Here is a 25280-nt window from a genome sequence, read left to right as displayed (position 1 = left end):
GAATTTCAGTTTAGAGCATATTTGAAGGGAACTCTCATTGCAAAACAGTCCCGGGGGGGGGGGGGGGAGCCATTAGCAGCATTGCTCTTCCCCTGCAAACAAGAGGAGAAAACAGATACAACTCTTCCATTTCACCTCTGCTGGTTTCAGAACTATCCTGCTACATGCCCCCAATCCTGCCACTATCACCAACCATGTTTAAAGCTGCTGTAAAAAATCCGTAGTTGAAAAAAATGCTGACATGCTATCAATGTTGGTAGTGACTCTTAAACAGAAACAGGAATCACACCTTTGCAAATGAGTAAATCCCGCTCACAGCAATCACAATAAACCTCTGATTTAACAGATGAATGAGGGCAAAAGGAGTGCTTATTAAATCAGAATGTCTGTTAAATCCAAATGGGATTTTATGCATGTATATTTAACATGCTTTATGTACCTTATGCATGCATAAAATGGTAAATGGAATTTTATGGATGTTCAAAATGGCAAACCAGATTTTACACATGTGCAACAACATGCAGTTAGCAGAAAGATTTTCTCCACTGCAGCCAAAGTCTATTAATCCAAGATCCATGAAGTTTACTATATTCTGATTTTTTGACAAGCAGCCAAAGAAATCTATGAATGTAATGACAGTGTGTGTAAGAGTGGGTGTTTGAATGGTAACTATTCACTTTCTTTCCCTTTTATGTTGAATGGAATGGTGTGAAGGAATAAATGGTTTGGGTACTGAAAGTTTTTGTACTATCCTGTTTGTCAGCTGACAGCATGATTATGTTCTGATGGTCTCTACCTGGTCCCAGCATTTCAAGGTTGGTAAAAGTGAAGATGATCAGGGGTCACCTTCAAATGGCTTTAGAAGGATTGGGGAGTAAACCTAGTAGTGATATGAGAGTGCTCTTTGGCTGCGTTCATACCAGACAGCATTAACCCAGTTTCAAGGTATGCACAGTTCATTACATCATAAGATAGTAAATGAGATTGTGTAACACACTAAGCCACATCTCCCCCCAAATACCCACAAACTTAAACCAAAATGCTGCATGTTCTGCACATTCAGCCATAAGTTCTTTAATTAACCTGGTTAAATGTGTTATGTGAAATTGACATTATTTTTCCAAAATCTCCTCTCTGAAGCAGCTGGTCAGTTCAGGGGCCACCTCTGTGAGGTTGGTTGGTTGGAGTAGCAGTTCACAAAGCCCAGATTATTCTTCTCCTCTCCCTGGGTCATTCAAGAACTGAAAAACTCTACTACCTCAAAAATGTTGTAAACATTTATTAAACACATGATCACTAGTACAATACTTTCTTAAACAGTCTTTTCCCACTCTCTTTTGTGGGTTATTTTACCATGTGAAGTAACTAATTTTTTACAGAAATGTTCAATAGATGTATTGTGATATATGAAACAATGAACTATATAAATGTATTGCAAAATTATGATAAGATGGCATAGTTTTCAAATCCAACTTAATACAGATTTTCTTTTAAAGCACCTGTATAATGGACTGATTCATGAGAAAAAGAGAGAGAGAGAGAGAGAGAGAGAGAGAGAGAGAGATGAAAAGATTATGGTTCTCTTTCCTTGGATTTTGATTAGCAAGCAAATATATAGTCAGAATTTGTCAGTAGCAGTTTCTGATCACATTTCTGCATCTATAATGTACAGTTTCTTTTTCTTCTTTCTCTTGGTTTGACATTACGGAGCTCATCACCTGATATTTACTGAAACTCTCATGGATGAAACCAGCACCCAGGATGTTCCATATTCAACTTGAATCATAGTATCATGTACTAGGAACATTTTCTGTGCTGCTTTGAGCTTGCCATACATTGACATCTTCGGTCTAAATATTTTAAGGCCATTTGATCAATGCCTGACAGGTGTCTAAAATGAAATGTTACCTACTGTGTTTGGAAATCATATTCTAGCCTCACTTTTCAGGTGTGCTAAGCCACAATACATGGGAATGGCAGCTTTACTTTGGAATCAAGTGGCAAGTTGTCACCTGAGATACAAGAAGTAGCTTGGCTCATTGTTACAGACAAAGTGCTTTTGACAACTAAGTCCCTCCAAACTCGGGGGGATTCTTGAGTTGATTTATTGACTTATCTAGGATGAAGTCTCACATTTTCAGTGGTCATTGTTTATATCTACGTATATGGTCCAGTAAATGACATGGTATCATGAAGTTAACATCTTAGTAGAATGAATAAGAGCTATATGATAATCACTGAGTTGATCTCATGTCATTACTTGATAGTCTATAATAATTTTGATCCAAAGTCATCCAAGCCATGGTTTGTTTAACTAAAGTTTGTTGGATAAGCCATAATTGCACAGTTCATGCATATGCTACCATAAATCATGGCTTATGTATTACTATAACTGGGTTCAAATAGCACCTTACGCTAAAAGCAAACAAATAATGTGAGCACAATGGTATTTTAAAACAGTCTTAAGGAGTGGCAAGTACCAAGTTTTCTGTTGTACGCCTCCTCTCATTCACTTAGAGAACCTGTATTCTTCTTTAGGGCAGCCAAGCTGAAACTGCCTGTAGATAGCAATTTGAAACATATTGTTCCAGACTGGTCTCCCCCCAGTGAAAAGCAGTTGTACAGAACATGTTGGGCTTTAAATCACACTTTTTAAACACTTGATGGTTTCATTCCTTTCTTTGCCTTCAGCTGGTACTTTACTAATATTAATTTTATGTAGTTAATAATACAGATAAGTCTTCTGGTGGTAACAAGCATAATCCAGTATGTTGTTGTAGGTAGAATGATGTATCCAGAATTAAAAGTAGTTTTTCCTCCCACTAAATTCAAAGTATCAATGAAACTGTTTTCTTTTCCTGTTCTTGTGTTTCATATAAAAACCCAACAATGTCAATGCATATAACATTTGTGGCTCACATGTGTGACTATATGATGTCTCGGGCTCCTACATTCTGCAATTCTTTAGACTACTGCATTATCTAATAATTTCTTGTCATTAATCAGCCCAAGGTGTTTTTTGATCAACATTGCAATCAACTGCTGAGGTCGTTGCTGATATTCAGCTAGAACGTCATGAGAGGCTTTGATTTGATCCCCTTCAAGTCGATTAACGAGAGTCACACAGACGACTGCAGCTTGGAAACAGAGGAAGACGGGGGGGAAAAGTCAGCTTTGTTTTTCTATCAGCTATAATCTCCGTCAGTATAAATTCTACTGTAGGACTGCAAATTTTATAGTAGAATTTTAGTAAAACAAAAACTTTTTAATTAAAGTATAACTGTTGTAGTCCTATAAAAACAAAACATTACTTGGGTTGCCAATACTTGTTTACTTCGGAAGGGAAACAGTATCATTACATTGCGACTTTTTAAAAAAATCTGGATGGCTTTTAAAAACATGTACGTTTTGTTTCTACTCAGTTTAAAGCGAGCTTCAAAGACCATCAAGGATGATTGAGTGTTCAGTAGGAATGTTGTAAAGCCCCTCTCTGAGTTTGGAAGCTCCTGTAATAAGCTTTTCTGCAACTATTTGTGATTGGAATGTTTTAAGAGACTAAAATAAACCATTGAGGAATATAGCATTTAAACTTTCCCCGCAAGTCACTTTCCTGGCCAAAATTGTCCACATACAAAGAAAACAACATGATACTGTGAGGAATAAAGCCAGATTTGATGAGAACAAAAATATCATGTACAGAAAACGCTGTTGAACATCCTAAGGTATTTGTTACATTAGAGCAAGGGTGGGCAATTTTTTGGTGGCCAACAGCTGCACTCAATATTTTTGGAAGGTGAGGGCTTTAAAGTGGGTAGAACTGCACCCACATGAGAGGGAAAGTGGGTTTGGAGGCCATGAGGGAGGATTCTTTGCTTTTTAACTGTGAGGTGCTTAGTTTAGGGTTACCACTATAGCTTTCATCTACTCCTCAACTCAAAATGAAAGGGAATTACTATCCATTTTCAGCAGCATTTTAAATGAAAGCAGTCAATGCCCTGCCCAAAATGCGGGACAAGTGGAGAAACCTTTGCAGTTTCTAAAAAGATGAAACGAAATGCATACACGTGTGAATGTGCGTGCGCACACACACACAAAGTAGAAACTTTTCTCAAGCTGACTTGAAAAGCTTTGGTTCTGCTGACATCGCTGTGTTCCCCACCATCTATTGTCCATCCTGCACAGCCCCCAATAACCCATTTAAAACATCCCTGTATCCAGGACCGGAGTTTTTGTCTGGAAAAGTGTAGCTTTTGCACCTGCATTTTCAGTCCTCAGATTATTGCAGTTCTCCACAGGATCAATCATTAGAAATGGCATAAAATGCCGCTTATCATTTGGGGTGTTAGCCATACCATTTCAGACTGCAGACCAGAGCTGCTAGGACTGAGTTGTTGTTCTTGCAAAAGAGATCTTCCACTTTACAATAACTGAAATGGGAGTGCTACTCAGGAACATTGTGGGAAATACTGCAGAAACAGCTAGTCCCAAGCCCACTTTTCCAGTGCCACCTTGAGTTAGGGCCCAGACTGCTGACTTCAAGCGAAGTAGAAAAGATCCAGCATGTATACATACAGTGAGGGTATATGTGGATGTCAATGCAGCAATCTGATAGTTCAATCTGATAGTTATATTGCAATTAAACAGCTGATGCTTTCGGAGAAGGTAGAGAATGAGCCTCAGGTAAGAAACAGCACAGGCAATAGAGTGAAAAAGTGGCCATGTGGTTTGTTTGGTTTTGGCTTAATATATACTGTAAACCCAGCCATTATGATTTGTAAATTATGATTTTATGGCTTAGTATATTGTGTGAACTCAGTCACTTGTGGCTTAATGTATCAGCTACGTGTAATCCATGCTATTGTACTTGTTCACCTTCAGTGCTCTCACAGAAGGAGCCCAGAACACCTCTAATTAATAATATAGACTAAGGCAATTACCTCTCTTCTCCAGGGAAGCCTTAGGATATGAGGCTCCAACATAGTTCAGTTACCCTTAGGACATTTTGGCCATTTGAGTTGAAGAGCATTATGCTCTTGGTAGGTGAGTCCTCATCAAAGAAGGAAGGAGAGCAAGATGAGGCGCTAGACAGCCCAGGTGCTGAAGAACAATGTGGATTGTAGAGCTGAACTGGGCCTTATTGGTGCTGATTCCAGTCCTGGAGAATTCTGAATTCTAAGTAGAGACTGGACTGGTGAGTCTCATCCCCATACAGTGGAAGGAGAAAGGGCAGGAAAAAGAGAAGTTGCAGGATGATTAGCCTTAGGCAGGACGATCTTCTCAGGAGTAGGTTGTTGTTCTAAGTAACCTGGCTCTGATAACCAGAGCTAATGAGGGCAGGCTCTGCTCAGGATATTCCGCGTATTTAAGCCCTGCCTGAGGACACTCAAATACTAGAATAATTTCTGTGATCTGACCTTGCGAACAAAATTCCTTGGAGAACTTGGACCTGGCTAACGCTTCCTCTGCTTTATCCACCAGTAATAAACTTTGGCTTATTGATCTCAGACAGGACTGGATTTGTAGCTCTGATTTCAGCTGTAAGCACCTCTGCCAATTTATGATCTTGGAGTGATAATAACTTTGTTAAAACCTTATGGGTCAGGTAAGAAAAACTAAAAATGGATTGAATAAAAGCCAAAAGCTTTATGCTGGGATTACAACATTTCTTACACTTTTCTAATATACAGTAGCAATACTGTTACAATATTATACAATATTGTTTATTGTATAATATGTTATGTTACAATATTACATCTGGACTGCAAAAATCTAGATGGTTTTTTTTCTCTAGATCTCTCTCTGCTGTTTTCTAGTGTCATTCAGATAAGATAGCTCTACTATGAACTTTTGTAAGTGCATTATACAATGTGGCATAACACTATCTCTTCAGAAGTGCAAAAAAAATATTGTGGTATGTGGCTGAATTACACACGTAAGAGCATAAATTGTTCTTAAAATAATAAGTGGCAGGTGGACAGCACACCTGATCCAAAGATTGCGAGTCAGCTTGGATTAACACCTTTCAGCTGGAATGCATTTTTTTCTTCTTTGAATATTGTAATAAAACTAAACACTGGAGCATCATTTTCCTCTTACAGCTGGTGGTAGCTTCCAGTGAACTACTAAACATTACTGAAAATCATTACTTTCACTTACCTGTTTTGTTATGCAAAAAAGTAATTTTAAACTTATTGAATTGTTTTCTTATCAAAATACCAGGTTGGTAATTAAAAATGAATATAGTGCAACCATTGTTTGTCTAAACAAAATGAACCTGCACCTATCCTCCTGCAATGTGGATTGACATAGTTAAGCAAACAAGGATTAGGGTAACTTGATGTAACCTAGGAGGCTACAATAAAGTTGAGGAAATGAGCAAATCTGGTGTAAACTGCTAGGGGTTTACCATGAGAAGCAAGGAAATAACCTGAGTCTAGCAATCTGAGTGCTCGGGGTTATAATTAACAGGATGTAGGAAAGAAGAAGGGGAATATCAAAGCAAATGGGAGAAAATAAGGTAAGGTAGATCTCATTAGACAAAAAGGAGCCTGTAAGAAAACAAAATAAAACCAATTAAGGGAGCGGGGAGGTGACCACGCCCCCACCCCCCACCCCCGCTGCGCAGCCACGACAGGAAGGAATGAACCTTAGAGTTTGTGGTGTGGAGTTGTGGAAGGCAAACAACAGAGCGGGGCCGAGGCAAACACAGATCGAGGGCCAAGGAGCACACAGGGGACTCTGTTTGCAACAGACAGCCTTGACCGAAGGGGGCCAAGCCATGAAGAAATGCTTGGAAAACAAAAAGGAAGGGGAGAGTATAAGAAAGCAGCCCAAGGAGATGAAAAGTCAGAAATTTAAAATCAGACAGAAAGATCACTCAAGAGTAAGAGAAAGGCGAGCTTTAAAAGGAAAGGAAAATAGGGAGCTGAAGAAGAGCTAAGGGATGTATGTAAGAGACTGTTAAAAGGGCACAGGAGAGAAATATTGCTTGGGAATAAGAGGTAAAAGGAGAACACACGATACTGTCTCCCGCAGCTTGGATTCAAGGGAGGTGGGCCAGGAAATCATCCGGTGCGTCAGCTTGCGAGAGGGCCGAGGGCAAGGAGAGCCCAGTGGGGAGCAGCTGGGCAAGTAAATTGGGCCCGGCTGAGCCGGAGACATGACAAGGAGCTGGCTGGATGCAGAGGAGCCAGCAAGGAGGACCACAAGAGTCCATGTCATCAGAGGTGAGACTTTTGGCAGAGCGATTGTGGCTGAGCATCCTTGCCAAGGGAAGATTTTGACTGTGTTGTACATAACTATGTAGTTGAAAATCCACTGCCCCTTTAAGGAAACTGCCAAGGTATGTGAAGGTGATGCTGAACAAGTCGCTGGACATCAAGAGCTCACCCTTCTAAGTTACTATTGTGTCAGGTTATTCTTCCATCTGGGTAAATCTGGCTGTGTATCTAAATGGTTATTGTTTTCCTGCAAGTAGGAAAGCAGAGATGTTCTCAACCTGTGGTCTGAGTGCAGGAAATTAAGGGCACGTTGCCTGTTCATAACTAGAAGCTTCTCAGTCTTTATGGATCTGTGGGAAGTTCTGGGGTTGACAGTGAGCTAGGTTGAAAGGCTTTAGATAGGAGTTAGAAAAGAAACCCCCAGGGTCCCAATGGCTGGGTGTACCACAGAGAACAGGTACTCAAGCTCAAGACTAGCCACTGTATATCCAAACCAAACCAAAGCAAACCAAACCCCAGGGCTACCCAAGAGAGCTACAAGGAGACCCTGCCCAGATGCCCTCTGACTTACCTTTCAGCCCACAGAGCCTGCACATAGCAGCAAATACTGTGGATTCCATTTCTATGTTTCTCACTCCAGCATCGTACGCTCTTTTTAAATACTCTAGCTTTTTTTCACTGGTGAAGGAACACAATGCTCCATCTAACCGTCCTTGGCCTTAAAAGGAACAGGAAAGGATGAAAATATCAGCGTTTTGTGCTTTCATGTGCTCTGCCCTCCAAAGTGTTGGCCCAGTTGACTTCTGCAAAGAATGCTTTCTTCTGAAAGCCTGAAGGTAACCTACTGACATCCTACTTAAATAAAAAAGAAATTCCCATTAAAAAAAAAAGACTTAATAGTCTGCTCTTTGAAATATTAATAAGTTATCTACCATGTATTTTTTAACTTTTCCACAAAATCCAAGAAATGAATGACAAAATAAAATACATAAAAAGAGAGAATGTAAAAACGCCTTCTGTGGTGAAGATAATAAATTAAGGCTAATGCGTTCTTTATTACTCTGTGCGGAGGAAAGCTGCAGAAGCCAGTAATGAAAGCAGCACTATTCTTACGGAAAAAGGCACAGTGGCATATTTGAACCCCCCACTGCAGGTTCTTTGTAAAGCAGAAAGCTCATGAAACACAACCTCTAGTCGCTTTTACTGCTTGCTGCACTGACAAAAAGTCGCGCTTTTCAATGGCTGGCATTTAACTGCAAGCAGGGAAACAAAAAACCAGGTTAGTGCTTTCATGATTGTTCTAACCATTTTCCCTTTGGGTAAGTGCCACTTAGCTAGTATGTCTAGGCTAGCTTTTGTTGGTGCTTTTGTTGCTAACGTTTAATCTTTGGCCCTTGATTTTTTTTTTACTAGGGCGGCCACATTCTGAGCACCCAAAACACTAACTGTTGGCCAGTCTATCCCTCCATGTCACTCGCTTCACCTTTGCCTTGCAGAAAAGGAAACAGAGCACCAGGAAGCAGAGGGAAGAAAGCAGGGGACATCTGGGTGGAAGAGGAAAACTGAACTCCAAACACAACCAATGTAAAATATTGACACAGGGGTGTAAATCAGGACGATTGACCCTTAATTGAAGATTCTAGAAAACGGTGTCTTTGACTGGGATAATGAAAGAATTCCTTGTCTGGAGGTTGAGTTATGGCAACTGGACTTCTTTTCTTTTTTGGTAGAGACGTTTCACTACTTGTCCAAGCAGCTGCTTGGACAAGTAGCGAAACATCTCTACCACAAAAGAAACGTCCGGTTGCCATGACTCAACCTCCAGACAATTCCACCTGGATGACTGAGAATCTTCATAAACAGAAAGAGTTCCTTATGAAATGAAAGTATTTTGAAAATTGTCTCCTTAATTACTGTTTAAACCAGTTGCTGTTCTCTTGGTATCTCTTGTTTTTTAAAGATGGCAAATCTACCCCTGCAGCAGAACCAAGCTGGACAAGCCGTTCCACTGAGGTTTTGTTTCTGCACATGGATCCTCTGAACTTGCCTTGATAAAAGGTGACCAAAACGCAGATGGTCATCCTTGCCAAAACAGCCTAAGGTTTCCACAGACTCCACAGATGATTGCGTCTCAGTTTGTTCTGTTTCATCCACTTTGCAAACAGCATTTAATTGTCTCCAAAGAAAAGGTTCTGGGGTAGTGAGAGGCACTAATGGGTATTTACATAAATGCCACACTTCTTGACATTTTTCTTTGGGAAGGTAATTTTGGAAGCTATAATCCTGTCACAGGAGGTAACTGGAGTGTAATCCAGCTGTTAACATGATGATATGATGATTGACTGGGGGCTCTTTCATTTTAACTGTTTAATATGAAATGCTTGCATCTTCTAGGCAATGACTTGGTAAAGGTTTTTGAGGATGGAAATCAAGAGAATTTTAGATTTTCTTACATGTCATAAAGGAGACAGGCAGCTGGATTAATAGGCATCTTCTTTCTTTTCTCAGTTCCAGAACAGTTTGCAGTGAATTAAAAATATAGCAAAAATACTAGTATCAATCCATAGGATAAACAGCAGAAGTGCTAATTAAAAAAATAATAATTTGAGGAATTTAAAAGTCCTGAGTTGAAAAGGGGTTTTTGCTTGGCATCAGTGCACTGTCTGCACTCCTACAGCTGCATAAGGTGCCACAAAGCCTTTGGTTCATCCTTGAGAGCCTTCCAAAATTGCCACTAAATAGCACTGTTAAATATGATGGAAGCTAAAGTTAGACTTTGAAGAAGCAGGATAGGAAGAGTATTGATGGTTTTTGACTTTGGTGTTGGAGAAGACTCCTGAGAATATCACAGGTAGCCAAGAAAGGGAGGGAGGGAGGGAGGGAGGGAGGGAGGGAGGGAAGGAAGGAAGGAAGGAAGGAAGGAAGGAAGGAAGGAAGGAAGGAAGGAAGGAAGGAAGGAAGGAAGGAAGGAAGGAAGGAAGGAAGGAAGGAAAGTATCATAAAACAAATCAACCCAGAGTTCTCACTTGAGGCACAAATGATAGGCTGAAATTATCCTACTGCAGACATATTATGCAAAGACCTAGCTCTCTAGAGAAGGCTCTAATGCTGGGAAAGGTGGAAGGAAAGAGAGGAAGAGGATGACCAGCAGCAAGGTGGATGGACTCAGTTACAGTGGTGATGAATGCACTGTTGGAAGACCTGAAAGACCAGGTTAGGGACAGATTGTCACGGAGAAAATCTATCTATGTGGTCTCTAACAGTTGACAACAACTTGATGGCACATAATCAGTCAACATGATGGAAGGGAAAATTATTGAATACATAGGGAGCATATTAACTGTACTGAATTAAACAGTCTAATTGGATCAAATTTAGTTTTTATTCTGGACCTGCCCATTCTTTTGGTCTGGGCCCTCCACTTTTTAGGGGACAGCCCTTAGACCACCATTCCCAGTAGCGCTGGTGTACGTAAATAGTCAGTACTAAAGTATGTCGGAAGGTCCAATTGTGCAACATCTGGAGCCCTACAACTTCCCTCTCACTGAAGTCATTTCCTTGACAGAAAACTGAGTAAATGTGGCAGACTTCTTGGGTACCTTAGCTCTGATACTGCCTGGGAAAAAATTCCACTTCTCTCCTACTACTTTATTTCTTTACTTCCTAGAGACCATTTTGGGTTTTTAGTCAAGAAATGAAATAATTCTGCTTTACTAATGTAGGAATACGTTCATACATTGGACCTATTTCGGTATGGTAACTTTTCCTATTAACTTGTCTTGTTGTTTATCAGTGAAATTGCATAGGGTGAAACTAAATTCCAGTTCAATTTTGGAGTTGAGGGTTGGCTAAAGTTTAATTGTTGTATTTGTCTTTAAAGTAACAAGACATATAATTAAAATATAACCAATGTATTGATGCAGAGCTACATTTTTCTTTAATGGCTCCATATTTATTAACAAATCCTATAAAATAAAAGACAAAATGCTACCACTTAACTGTCCTCAAAATTAACAAAATATGTTTTTTTTTAAGAGTTAGAAACTGAGGATAGACTATTATCACTAATAATGAAGCTAAAGAGATTAGGAAAGTTAAGATTATGTTTAACGATGCTTATTCCAGGGTAAAATGCCCAAGACTGCAATCAGTACTTTCACTTATCTGGAAGCAAATTCCATTGAATTTAGTTCTGAGTAGATACGGAATGAGGTTTTAGCATAAATGTATTTGTTGATTTCAAATTAATTAAGGGAATAGGAATCAAAGTGACCATTAGCAGTTTTGGGGAGGCATTAAATGATGCCTCCCCAAAACTGGCTACATACTACAATGTTTTCTTATTTTAAATGTTCAGTTAAAAACATGCTTACCTTCATAAAAATCATATGTGCACATTGTATGACCCATTAGTGTTGGAAAGTCCTTAATCCCTCTGCTGCATTCTAGTAACTCAGAAGCCAAGTCTTGATCAAGTTCTGTGCTTCGTGTCACCACACTGTCTAGGATCACTTGCTCAAACTGGGGCTTAAAAAAGGAATCCACTGCCATGTCTGTTATTACAACGCAGCCCGGCTCAACTCCTAAAAGCAGAAAATAGATGGTGGTGAAGCAATATGAAATGGTAACTATATCCACCAGTAGATATTAGAGCTTCTTATAGTAGATGGCATCCTTTAGCTGACTTTGGCTATTCTCCCAAACTAAGCAGGGTGAGATCTAGTTAGTACTTGAAATAGATTACCAAGAAATCTTGAGGCTGTAGACCAGACTATAAGTTGAACAACCACCCTAAAAGGCAATGGCAAATAACTTCTGTATCATTGCCAAAGAAAAGTACATAGACACGTCCATGGAGTTACCAGCCATTGAGTTTGACTCAAATGAGCATTCACATTAGCTTTATCTTCATCCTAGGAATCTGAATATAATAAAACCTTTGAATAGTTCAGTTTAGACAAAGGTGGAACTGACAGGAGGTAATAAATCATTGGCTGATCCAAAGATCCCTTCTGTCAGTTACTTATCTCAACAAGGTTGTGCTAGCTGCATACAATTTTGATGGCTCAATTAGTCTTCCAGCAGCCATTTTTCAGTATTCTCAGCTGACACAAAGGCAGTTTGGTGGCTGATACTTTCATTCTCAATATCTGGCTATTTTGTTGGAGCAAATAACTAAAACAGACTACATAAAAAACAAACAAACCCCCCATCATGTCCTGGTCAAACTTAGTGGTGACATAGACATACTGAAACAGATGGAGAAACAGAAGTCTTAATCATAGATATCTGAGTGAACAATTAATAGAAAGGTGAGTAATTTGCATAACACACAGGGAGTTTAGTTTGGTTGGTTAGTTAGCTCCAAAGAAACCCAGGTTTTGAACTTCTCAAAACACAGTAGCATACCCTCCCCCTTGGCCCAGTGTCAGCAAGGGCAGTGCATATTCTGTCAACTAAACTTTGTTTTCAATTTTTATTACATTCAATTTTATGTTAAACTTAGGATTCAGTTCATAAGCAACCTATAGATACGTTACCCACATCATAGGGGGGTAACAAGCCTTAGATTTGAATATGTTCCTCCAGCACATATTTAATCTGTCATGAAAACCAACACAGAGAAAGGAAACTAAACTGTCTCAGTTTAGTCTGGTGAGCAGGTGATCAAATTCTTTAAAACAGAGAAGGTTCACTTGGGTAGTTAATCTTTTGAGACCTGGAAGTTCTTTTCACTCATTCTGAAAGCTTTTCTTTTTGATTAAAATTAATATGCTGCTTGCGGTTGAATAAGTATGAAGAGAAGTCCTTATTTTCATGTCCAGGAATTTAATATTTTATAAATGCTATTGCAAAATATTCTTTTACAGTACAGTATTGATATTTCCTTGTTTCAGTTACATAGACGTTCTTATACAGACTCCAGGGAAAATTTAATCCCAATGACTTTAATCTAGAAAGGACATCCACCCCCATATTTTCAGGCTGATGTTACATCAAGCAAATACACATTTGTGATCTCTCTGCATATGCCTTAGCTGGCTGAAATTTGTTGACTTGAAATATATATTAAAACATGTTACAAAATTCTCATAAAGATCTGACCTTTCCTGAGCTGTTTTTCATCTGCATCCCCTCTGCCTGGCAGCAGCAAAACTCTTTGCTCACCTAATCCTCCTGAGGTACCGATGCGGATAATGGTAACATCACAGCACTTTGCATGGTGTAGCAATTTGATTAGTTCATGAAGCATGATTGAAATGGAGGGAATGCCCATCCCGTGCTGTCAGGAAAAGAGAAGAAGAAATAAAAACTTTATACTTTCCCAGCAAAACTGAACTTGTACAGTGTATTTAATAGAAAACCAAACTGAAAAATACACCCAAAATATTGGTACACAATGGAAGTCTATAAAGGGAATGTATGATGCACGATCCGGCAAAAGCTAAGAGCACTTAACTCGGCCTTCCCTTATTAAAATCAGTTATATGAGTTCATTTATAACACTAAAGTAGTATTGTTTAAAATGTGGCTTGTTGAAAAACCATAATGGCCTGGTTCATACATAATGTTATGCAACAGTGGCTCGATTCATAGCCTCAACCGAAATAACTAAATTATGGCTTAGCCGCAGACAGGAGGAACCAAGCTGATGTAGAAAAAAGCAGAATGCTATATGTAGAACACAGAAGCAGGAAGAGATAACAGAACCTAGTGGGAGCCACCCAAATTAACACAGGATCCAGAAAGGCTTTGTTGGATTGGTATACAGTATTCTCCAACAAGGGTGCCTTGCAGTGGCAGGACTTCAAGCCCCACAATTCCCAGCAATGGCCATATGGGCTCAGGAATCCTGGGAACTGAAGTCCACTCACCTGGATAATTTGAGAGGTCTGTCTTTCCTGGTGGATGGCAATGAAGCACTAACACTCATTAGCATCAAGACTTTCTGTGAAATATCTTTGCTCTGTCCAGTAGGAAATGAGCATAAATCTTGACCTTATAGACTGGATTGCTGCTGATATGAACAAAGATACACGTCTCCTCTGTTAATAAGGAAACGTGGGCCTTTCAAAATTAGTATATAGTAGCACCCAAGACAGATGATATGATTCAGAGAGGAGACTAGTATAAATCACCATCATGGGGTCTGATCCAGCTTCTCTTCAATGCTGCAACAAAGCACCCCTTTTGACTTTTGAGAGAGCTGGATTTTGTGTTCCTTGCCTATTACCCGTATTTTTCCGACTATAAGACGATACTTTTTTCTAAAATCCTTACCCTAAAAATTGAAGGGCGTCTTATTCAGGGAAGTCAGCCAAGAATTGCGCGGTTGCAAAACTGCCCATACTTTGTTTCTTCCTCTTATTGCTAGCCTCCAATCACAAGTGAAATAGCTTGTCTCCCAAACAGACTTCCTCCAATCACGAGCCTGATGTAACTGACGTCAGCTGATGCTGAACAAACTAATTAGAGGAAGTCGGTTTGCAGAGACAAGCTATCGGCAGTTTCACTCGTGCTTGAATGTAATCAGTTATGCAAAAGAGCCTGGAAACAGAGCTGCAGAGAGACGGTTTGGACCTCCTCCCACCGAGTGTATCAGGTAAATGTTAACTAATTACTAAATAAAAATGTGTTCTGCACTCTCTTTAAAATATTTATTTCTTAATTTTAGGTTGGAAAAGTGGGGGTCGTCTTGTACATGGGGGCGTCTTATTGTCGGAAAAATACGGTAATCTTAACACACTGTTCTCTTGCAAAAATGTAGGCAGGGAATTTCCTTGACAGGCTTAAACATCTGTTACATTCCATGTATTTGAAGAGCAGGAAAATAATTCATAGAAACAGCAAGAACAAACCAGGACAATTTTTCACTTGGCATATTAAAATTTAGAAGACGTTGCATTTTTGAATGTCTGAATTATTAGACTGGCAATAATTGCCCAAAGGTGTGTGAAGGGAGGGGAAAAAGGGAAATTGCTGGTAAATTAGTTATTAAACGAATAAAACAGGGGTTGAAAATGTTTTCAAATTTGGAAGAAATGGGTCACTGGGATGATTTTGTTATCAGTTTTAGGCCTTAGATTCTGACCTATTTTATGAGAGCTATTAAGGCTGCAATCTCAACCCATTTCCTAGGGTGTAAACTCCGCTGAACCTAAAGCTGCATAAGGAAAGGGTCCAGTAAGAGGTTTATAAAAATAAGTATGCTATGGAAAATGGGCAGAGAGAAGAAACGTGTAATAGAACCTGGGGTCATCGTAATGCCAAATTATATGATTTGTGTTAGTTGAGAGAGAACATGATGCTTACGACATCACTCATACCTGGCACTACACAACGGAGCTGGATGGTGGAAAATTGACAACAGGCAAGACAAATATGCTTTATGCTTACTCTAAAAATAAACAACAAAACCCACAAGCACAAGATGCTCATCAATTTAGAGTGTTTCAAAAGAAGCCCAGACTACATTAATGAAGGATCTGGTAGTCAATGGCTTCTGGTCATGAAGGCTATGCATAACCTCCAGTATTAGAGGACCTATGCCTTTGAATACCAGTTTCTGAGTAACAAGAGTGGGAAAGGTATTGTGCTCTGGCCAGGAATTCTCAGAAGCATCAGTTTCTGGATAAGATACCATTGGTCTGACCCAGCAGAGCTCTTCTTAGCTTCTTAACATCTTCATGGGGCATTTTTTTGAAATAAATGTGGTTTGGATTGTGTTGCCATTTTCATTGCTGTATTAAAAATATTCTTTGATCTGGTTCCCACCACACACTAAGCAATAGTATAGTTGGAGTTTTGGCTTAGCATATGATATGAACCTTCAACTGTGGCTTGCAAATACCAGTTTGTGGCTTAATACAGTGATGGCGAACCTATTACACGCATGTTAAAGGTAACATGCCATGGGTGACACGCCAGCGTTCACCAACAGCCAACAACTATTTTCCCTGTTTGAGTTAGCAAAGAAACTGAGTTTGTTTTATCTGTATTTCATTTTTGTAATTATTCGACATTTCTTTATATAATACATAGCACCACACATGATTGAACTGTATTTTTTAAAAAATAGATGAATATGTAAAGAATTGTTTCTCTTTTGTTCGGGGGTGTGTGTGTGACATGCCAGCAGAGTCAGGTTAGGCATTTTCCAAATTTTTGACACACCAAGCCCAAAAGGTTTGCCATCACTGACTTAGCATGTAATACAAACTCTGCCAGTTGTGGTTTATTTGATAAAACCAAGTTGAGCAAGTCATGGTTCCATGCAAACATGCAATATCTGCAATATACGTCAAAGAAATTACTCCACAGGGGCTACCAGATCTGAGCTGCAAAAATCCAGGTGACCATAGAGGGCAGCCATAAGTTATTCTTTTCTGTATTTCTTTGCTGCCCTCTAGTGGCCATGAAGATGTTTCAGCCCGGATTTGATAGCTTTAAGTAACAACAGAAAGCAGGAGGAAGAGTGGACTGAAATTCTTCCAGAACTGTTGCCACACCTGTCGTTGCTCTGAATGGGACTTTTGAGAGGGCAGCTGCAGCAGCACAACCTCACCCATATCTGTTTTGGACAGCTGGCCCTTTAAAAAGGAGCTTGGCTGAAAAGGAAATAGGACAGCATAGAAAAAAGAAAGCAGACGACAGAAGATTGCAGAAGGTGCTGAAGACATTTATTTGAAAAGAATTATATAGCCACCCGTATTGTAACAACAACCCTGAGTGGTGCACAAAACAGTAAAAACAGCACCCTCCCAAACAATCAGAATAAAAATCAATAAAAACTCCATAAAAAACTACTGACTCCCTGGGGCAACACTCTCCCACACATCAATATACCACCTTGCTGGGCACCAGCTTCACCCTTCACCAGTGCTTGTGGGAAGAGTCAACTCTTTACGGCCTTCCAGGAGAGAAGGAGTGTGGGGGCCTGGCAGATCTGGTAGATCTGGCAGATACCCTGGCAGAAGGGTATTCCACAGAGCAGGGGCAGCTACAGAAAAGATGCTTTTCTTAGGTCCCACTAGATGACAACATTTTAAAGAAGAGACTTGGAGCTATATACTGAGGAGAAAAGAATAGAAATTAGAAAGTGGAACTAAGTATAGAAATATAGAGTAAATGAAAGGTGGAAATACAAGTAGTCCTCACTTTCTGACCACAACTGGGACCGGCAACTCCATTGTTAAGTGATACAGTCATAAAGTGAAACATAATGTGACCGTGCCCAACTTACGACGTCAGTTCTGACTGAGGTCATGAAGGAAATCACCCGTGGTTGTTAAGCATGATGTCACGTGATCACAGCTTGAGACTTCTTGCCAGCTTCCCCATTGACTTTGTTTGTTGGAAGCTGTCTGTGAAGGTTGCAAATGGCAATCACGTGACTGAGGGACAATGTGACCGTCTTAAATGCGTGCCGGTTGCCAAGCACCTGAATCTGCGATCATGTGACCATAGGGATGCTCCAATGGCTGCAAGTTTGAGGGCTGGTTGTAAATCTCCTTTTTCAGTGCTGTTGTAACTTTGAACGGTCATTGAATGAACAGTCAGTAAACGAGGACTACCCGTAAAAACATTAGGACCAACTGGGTTGTAAGAATACAGGACAGAAATAGAATATAAGATAGAGAACAAGAGTCACAGCTATAGAGTAGCATGAGCTACAGAGCAGAATGAAGAACATACCAGAATGTATAAGAAAGTATGAAGAATTTAGGCATTGCAGTAAAATAGCTAGCTAATGGGAAACAGAGCAGTTTGAATGGAAATTGCTGTCATCTGTAGCTATAAGAGACAGGTTAGGAGAGAGATAAAGGTCAAATTGAAGAATGTGACTGGAACAACAGTAGTCAGGAACCAGAAGATCAGATCTTGGAAAGATGAAGATAGGAAGGAGAGACAGAATAAGGACTGTAGGTCTGAGCATAATTAGTATATCTGAGAAAAGATAAGAGAAGTAGAGTAAGTTAGGATAGATAAGAGCAAATAATTAGAAACAGGTTATAAGAAATAGGAAATGTACAGTAAATGAAAGAACACAAAACTGTTCAGACAAGAAACAAGTTTGTTTTTAGAGCACTCCTTGATTGTACATTCTCGTTTTCTCAGTGGGGGTTGGTCTGTGTGTCTCACCCAAGTCCGGACCATCCCAAAATCTATGACAGGGCTCTGCACGTTCAGCTGCTTCTTGGTGGACCAGGCTAAACTTCATTTTATTTTTCTCCTTTGGCAGAGTTCAGGCCAAGGCTCTCACTCTGGCTTCTTTCCCCATACGCCATCGGCCGAATTGCGGGCTGCGTGTGTGTATGTACACACTCACACACACAAATATACATTTTGGTTATGTAAGCATTGGTGCACATTAATTTTCTTTCAGTACATTTCACATTTCAGCGAAATGCATGGAAAAACTAGGCCTATGTGAATCAACTGGATTTGATGCAGATTTAAGTTGTGAGGTTCAAAGATGGCACAGAATGATTTGAATTTCAAAGGCAAAAATATTCAAATCAGGGTCAAGATTCAATTGGGAAAAAAATTATCTATAGGCTATAATAGGAAAGTATGCAAACACCTGCAGCTGACTCTTTTTTTAGCAGGATGGGATGAAAATAGCAAGGATGATAGACCCTTTGGAGGTTCAGCTAGGTATGCTCAAGGGTTTTACTGCAATATTTTATTAAAAACATTCTCCTTTTTAAGGGAGAAATGAGAGGAACGAGGAAAGGAACACAACCACCTCCAAATTACCTAGCAAAGATCCTATAGAGAAGTGATCCAAAACCAATACAGAAAATGCCTTACTTCAATTTAAAATGAAAGCCTTTGAAAACAGTGTAAAATGTAACTCTTACTCCTCCACTTAATTTTACTGTCGTGACAATAACATGACTTGACTTTATGCAGTAATATCACTTTGCTGCCTCTGAGCTCTGGCTTTTGTGGGGGACAGGAAAGTTGGCATAATTGGTTGCCAAGCTTGGCCTGTCTTAGGAAGGAACCCCTCGACATAGGTTTTGGGACAGGGTACCTTGGCAAGTCTTAGCTTCTCCTGGACATGACTCAATTATGCCAGGGTTGTGCCTTGCTGGCAATTCTCAGTTAGTGGGGTAGGAGGGGCAGTAAAAGAAGGCTGCCATGATGAAATACAAACAGGCCACAGAGAAAGAAGCCAGCAGCAAGAAAAGTGGCATTTGTAGACTTTTCACCCCCTATTCTTAAAAGCAGTGGGCATTTGGGCCAGGATCTCTGTAGGTGTTGACCTGCACTCATTCATTCATTCATTCATTCATTCATTCATTCATTCATTGTCAAGAGACTTAACTTGATGATAAAAGTAAACTTTAACTCAATGGTCCATATTGGTCAGCCTTGAGCACAAGGAAGACCAACATTAAGATTCTTGGTTGGCCACATTAAAGAAGCAGAGAGCTGGGAAAGTGAATGAAGGAAAGGCAGTGTAGAGAGTAAGGACGATGACCTTGACAGGGATGGGAGAGATCCATTACCAAAGCAAAGAGGAGGGAAGCACTCCTTAAGTCCAAACAATGAAGGAGGAATGTGAAAAGACAGACAAGCCCTAATTCACATGACTATAACAGAAGGAGGAGGCAAAGCATAATCGGACTTGCAAGATCCTGTAACTAGAGCCGATCTGAATAAAAGTAGTTTTAGTCTCAATGTGGAGTTGATTCCTCTGATCTACATCTTGGGGCTGCCAGATAGCTTTGCTACCCCAAACAAATTCTGAGAGATAGAAAGTTTAGTGGAGTGGAGTGGAGTGGAGTGGAGTGGAGTGGAGTGGAGTGGAGTGGAGTAGCTGGACATTGAGCTGCCCTCAATGTCCAGCCGCCTATGCTGCCAGCATCACAGACGTCACAGCCCACCACCAGCGTCCTCCATATGAGGAGGTAAAGTTGCCATATTCTAGATTGCCTGGAATAAGCCCCAAAGCAGCAGGAGCCACAGGAAATCCACTGAAGCAGTGAAACCCTTCTTACCAGCTGCCTGATTTGAATTGCTTCATCAAAGCACATCCTTGCTTTGATTCACAGATCTGCTTTCTTGGAGTGGTTTGAAAATGTGTTGAATCAAAGTATCCCTTTGAAGCTTTGCACAGCCTAATACAAACCTCACGCTGGAGGCTTGTGTGCAGTAGACACGAATGTCATCAGCCGAGGTTCTGTCAGTTCCAGCACATCAAACTTGTTCACTGAGGTCCAAGATTGGGATTTGTGATTACGCTTACGGTCTTGAATGAAACGTAGCAATTCATCAACATCCTTTCCAATACTGAGCCATCCTTTGGATGGCTGTCTCCAGGTGTGGGAGCTCAGGGCAATTATCCCCATAGCTTTCCCCAATGGCCCCACTTATCAGCTTATGAAAAAAGGTATCTCCTTTGCTTCCCAAAAGAAGCATTTTATTCATCCTTCCAACTTTCTGCTTTAGCCCCTTAAGGGATACGGTGAGATTACACAATGTGCCCTTAGGCACTCTTGCTGACACAGATTAGTAGAAATAGTGGAAAAGTGTAAAGGACTGAAGGAGCTTTTTGTTCAAGGAAATGATGCTCATCAGTCAAAGCATCATTTGTTCACCTGCTCCTTGAGCTCCAGCGGTGATCTTGCTACTTTTTATCTGGTTCCTCCTCCCACAAGTATTAAGCATACATTAAATATTCAAGAACAAACAGTATGCTGGAATGGTCAGTATATTCCTAATGGAAGTGCTTGGGACTCCCCATAATGTACTTACGCTGACGGAGAGCACTGGGCCCACCTTATACATACAATAACGATCTGTTCCAGCACAAATATCTTTCAAGTTGTTGTCATCTCCTTCATGTTCAAGTTCTTTATGCATGAACTGAGCAAAAGCTTTCATTCTGTTGGGGCTTCCTCCCACACAGACAAACTGGAAAAGAATGATAAGGTTATCAGCCATAGCAACAACAACTGAGATTTTGCATCTGCTGCTGCTAAGCTGTTGAAATGGTTTTGTACGTTTGTATATCCAAAGGGAGCTTATACTCGAAAGAATGAACTAAAAAATGGTCTTGACCCATTTGGGCAAGGGGGACACAGAGGTAAATTTGTTTTGATCAGAATAATCCCATGGAATGTAGCAGTTACAGGTAGTCCTCACTTAACGACCATTTGTTTAATGATGGTTCGAAGTTACAATGGCCTCAGAAAAAGTGCTTTACAACCTGTACTTGCACTTATGACTATCACAAACCATTGCACCACTCTAATGGTCATGTGATTGCAATTCAGGCACTTGGCAGCCAGCTCGCATTTATGACTGGTTGCAGCATCCTTTGGTCACATGATCATGATTTGCGACCTTTTTTGCCGGTTTCCAGCAAATAATGTCCATTGGGGAAGCTATATTCACTTACCAACCACATGATTTGCTTAATGACCATGTGATTCACTTAATGACCATTGTAAATATGGTTACAAAATTGGGTCCTGTCACATGGTGACTTGCTTAATGTCCACCCTGCTTAACGACCAATTTTCCAGCCCCTATTGTGGTCATTAAGTGAGGACTACCTATGTATGAATTAAGAACAGAATATAACAACTTGGTCTTATTTTTGTCATGAGACCCAAAGACCTAAATCAGGGACGAGCAATTTGGAGGATGGCGAGAACTTGGGGCCACTTTTATTTTTTAAAACAATTTTTTTTGGCCTCCTCAAACACTGATACAAATGGGCTGATTTTCAACCAGACGTTCAGTGCACAGATTTTAAAACTAACTTATGAAAAGTAAAGGAATCATATAACGAAATAATACCATTTTACAACTGAATTTCAGCAATATGATCCTTGAAGAGCTGTGGGGGACTGCAAAAATGGATGTGGGGAACTATGGGTCGCTAGGTAGCTCCCCAGGCTGTGCCCCCCTGAACTTTCCTATAAGAAATGCACAGCTGTTGTCAAAAGGAGACCTTCTATATCCTTCCCCAGTTGTGAGTGTCTAGTAATTTAACAACCATGACATAAAGAAAATTGAAATGTTCCCTCCCCTGCAAAGAATAGCCAATGAAGTGAAACAAGAGTGGGGAGAGTGTTATGCCCTGCATGTTATTTGATTCCATAAAAGGGGGTGGAGGGAGGAGAAAGCAAAGAGGTGCAGGGCTAGTTTTAGACCTCCCCTATATATCTGGTTCTGTCCAGAATACCTACATTGTCCCTGGAATTCTGCCCACATTTTGAAGGGCTGAGTGGCACAACAAACAAAAATGCATCTGCGTTTCACATCTGATGTGCAGTGTCTGCATTTTATATCTGAATGTTGTCCCCAGTCCAAATGCCTTATTTGCAGTGACCGTAATTTTCAGCTGAAAATAAATCCAGCAAAATAAGCAAGCGCTGCATTTTAACTGCTAGTAGTTATTTATGCTAGAAACAAAGTAGAACCAGATGCTGAAGTAGTGTGTGGTCTGCTCTATTATTTCAGGAAGGGTGCAAAATTCTATACATGCATTCAAGAACTACAAGTGCAAATGCCCATGGAGTCCCAGGAAAAGAAATAAAAATCGCTTTTGAATTGAGAGGGCAACTAACCAACACATCTCCGTTAGCTGCCCACATAGCTATGGTGGTCAGGAATGCACTTGATTTAAATTGCTGGCAGTTCTGTTCAGTTTTGCACAACTTTGTAGCACTGGAAATATGTAGGCTGCAATCCTGCACATTTGCTCAGGAGGAAATAAATCCCACCGGAGCTCAGTGGGATTCACTTTTGAATAATCCTATTTCAGATTGTGCTCCAAAGGTGCGATGAACCTCTGTGAATATACTACAGTCTTGACCCATAATGGCTGGCATGCTTAGTTACGGGTTTTCCAGGATGCTTCCTCCAAATTTTCTGAAGAATTTTGCATTTCTACACTAGCTTTCTAATTAGGGTGAAAAGAAATGCACATTATGCAAATCATACTAAGGGCAAGCTGTAGCCAAAGTAAAGAAATGCTTTAAATGGTTCCCACCGAAACCAATTTAAAACTTATCTTAATATCCCATTAAAATCAATGGGATTTTAAGTACTTAGCTTTGGCTCCACATATTTTCCAGAAATAAAGGAATTCACTGTTGTTGTTGTTTTATACTACTCAAATAAGCATTTCAGAACCAAGGCAAATTTCCAACTGGGATTCAACTGTTGAAAACCTTTGGATAGCAACCATATGCAAAAGACTGCAGCATGAATCCTCAATTTAAAGGACCATTTGGGAGAAAACACATCAGTTAACCCAAATGCCTGTTAATACTGAATTTATGTAATTAACATAATGTTTATGTCACTTACGTCAATTTGCATCATCTGCATAATGGACAATGGTCCAGATGGGCTTCAAAAACAACAGACATATCCATTATTTTGTGGGGGGGGGAGGGAACCCAAATATAAATTTAATCCGTTGCACCCAAAGTCCTCTAAATGGCAGATTTGGGCTGCAAAAATCTGGATGACCACAAGGTGGCAGCAAATACAGTTTTCTGTATCTCTTTGCTGCATGTAGATGTATGCAGTCCAGATCTGGTAATTCCAGCAGAGACACGCAACCTGTGTTGTATACAGGTTTGGTCCTTAGCATCTCCAGTTAAAAGATCAGACAAAAGGAGATACCTATCAGGATCAATAAGAATGTATTATTCTATATGTCAGAATGTCACTTCCTAAACTCTAATTATCTCCCTTATCTGGGAATTCAGTTCCTCTCTAATGTGATCCAGTATCAAATGGGGAGCTCAGAGTCTCTTTCTGAAAGTTTTCCATGAGCCCAAAGACCCTTCACAATACAGTTGGTGTTTGTTTATCTGCAAAGATCCCTAAGCAGCTTTTGAAGCGGCCTCCACAGAAATCCCCCTCTCCTCCTTAGAAGAGAAATGGGAAAATGATACTACGATGAGCTGAATTCCGCCATGTATTGTTTTGGAACTGGAGTCAGTGAGACTACCCCAGGGAAGAATTTAGCCCATCAAACTAGCTTTGTTTTCTCACTCTCCTTCCTTCACTGAGAAGAGAAGGGTAATTGCCCATAACTGTAGTGTGGCATACTTTTTGAGTCACTTTGCCGAATAGCACAGACTCTTTTCCCTTAGGATCTTTAACTCATCTCTGAAGCTTTGTCTGCGATAAGGTAACAATAAAAGAAATGAAGAGCAGCAAGAGCAGAAGGGAAAGTGTTTAGAAAAGCGGTCGCTGTGTCATCTTGATGTTACCTTTGTGTCTCCAAACATGTCTGGCAGGTTGTGCGTTTTGGTCCCTAAGTCTAAGTGATAAAGGACGTCTTCGTCCATTAAATCCAAGTGAGGGTTCTTAACATAAACAAGTCCATTCCTAGGAAAGAGACATAAAAAGAGGAGAAAGGCTATCCATGACCACGAGAGGGGAAACTGTGAGATAAGATACAGCAACCCAGGAATTCATGTGAGGTTGTAGACTGCCGGTTTATATATTAATAATGCTAGGGTTGGAGAGAGAGAGAGAGAACTGGGGCCAAATAGGCTCTTTCCAGATGATCAGTTTTTAGTACAGTAAATGTGTCGCTATTGCCCACTTGGTATGCTGATTGCAGACGTCCTCCCTGGAGGTTGAAGTTCTCAGTGTTCTGCAGCATTATATTTTATATTCAGGAAATGGCATTTTTCCCTCCTTCCACCCCACTGGTGTCTTGTGTTTGTCTTCTGAAATGACTTTGTGTGACTGTTAACAGACACGTTTCTTATGGTTTGTGAAATCATTAATCATGATCACACTATTTTACTGCCGTTTAATTCTGTGATCTTCTTTATTTGTTCATCTTCACAATGTCACCAGTGGTTGTATCCTCTTGTAGTGCTCAGAAAGAACAGAACGGCCCCCGCTAGATCAAACCAAGCCTTTGTCTGTCCTAGAGGGCCGCCCCAAGACATAGTATTGCTGGAGTCAAGGACACTCAACCACTCCACATATAAGCAGCCTCATTCTCACATTATGCTTCTCACATCCAGTCAGTCAGAGACCTCATAAATGGAGCACGAAGGATCT

The 25280-nt window shown here is 40.2% G+C and overlaps 1 protein-coding gene across 6 annotated transcripts in view; it reads right to left on the bottom strand.

The window, feature by feature from the left end:
• Window positions 1–1214: 1214 nt before the first annotated feature.
• UPP2 (uridine phosphorylase 2) overlaps window positions 1215–25280 on the bottom strand; it is a 37098-nt gene continuing 13032 nt past the window's right edge. For 2 of the 6 annotated variants that reach the window (XM_025170296.2, XM_025170294.2), the window contains 6 exons: window positions 24473–24590; window positions 20988–21146; window positions 13326–13503; window positions 11594–11803; window positions 7792–7938; window positions 1218–3137 (listed from right to left, as the gene is read on the bottom strand). In XM_025170296.2, coding sequence (XP_025026064.1) covers window positions 2965–3137; window positions 7792–7938; window positions 11594–11803; window positions 13326–13503; window positions 20988–21146; window positions 24473–24550 — 945 coding nt within the window. In that variant the 5' untranslated portion in view covers window positions 24551–24590 and the 3' untranslated portion in view covers window positions 1218–2964. Of the gene's footprint in view, window positions 3138–7791; window positions 7939–11593; window positions 11804–13325; window positions 13504–20987; window positions 21147–24472; window positions 24591–25280 lie in introns of all 6 variants that reach the window. The other 4 variants (XM_025170298.2, XM_025170297.2, XM_088146582.1 and 1 more) reach the window with 3 other exon arrangements.

This window comes from Python bivittatus, unplaced genomic scaffold, assembly GCF_059951505.1.
Source record: "Python bivittatus isolate LINGU-HERP-01145 unplaced genomic scaffold, Pbiv_v1 ctg000480_np1212, whole genome shotgun sequence".
Taxonomy (NCBI): domain Eukaryota; kingdom Metazoa; phylum Chordata; class Lepidosauria; order Squamata; family Pythonidae; genus Python; species Python bivittatus.
The sequence above is the reverse complement of the archived record's forward strand: the minus strand, read 5'-3'. Positions and strand labels throughout refer to the sequence as shown.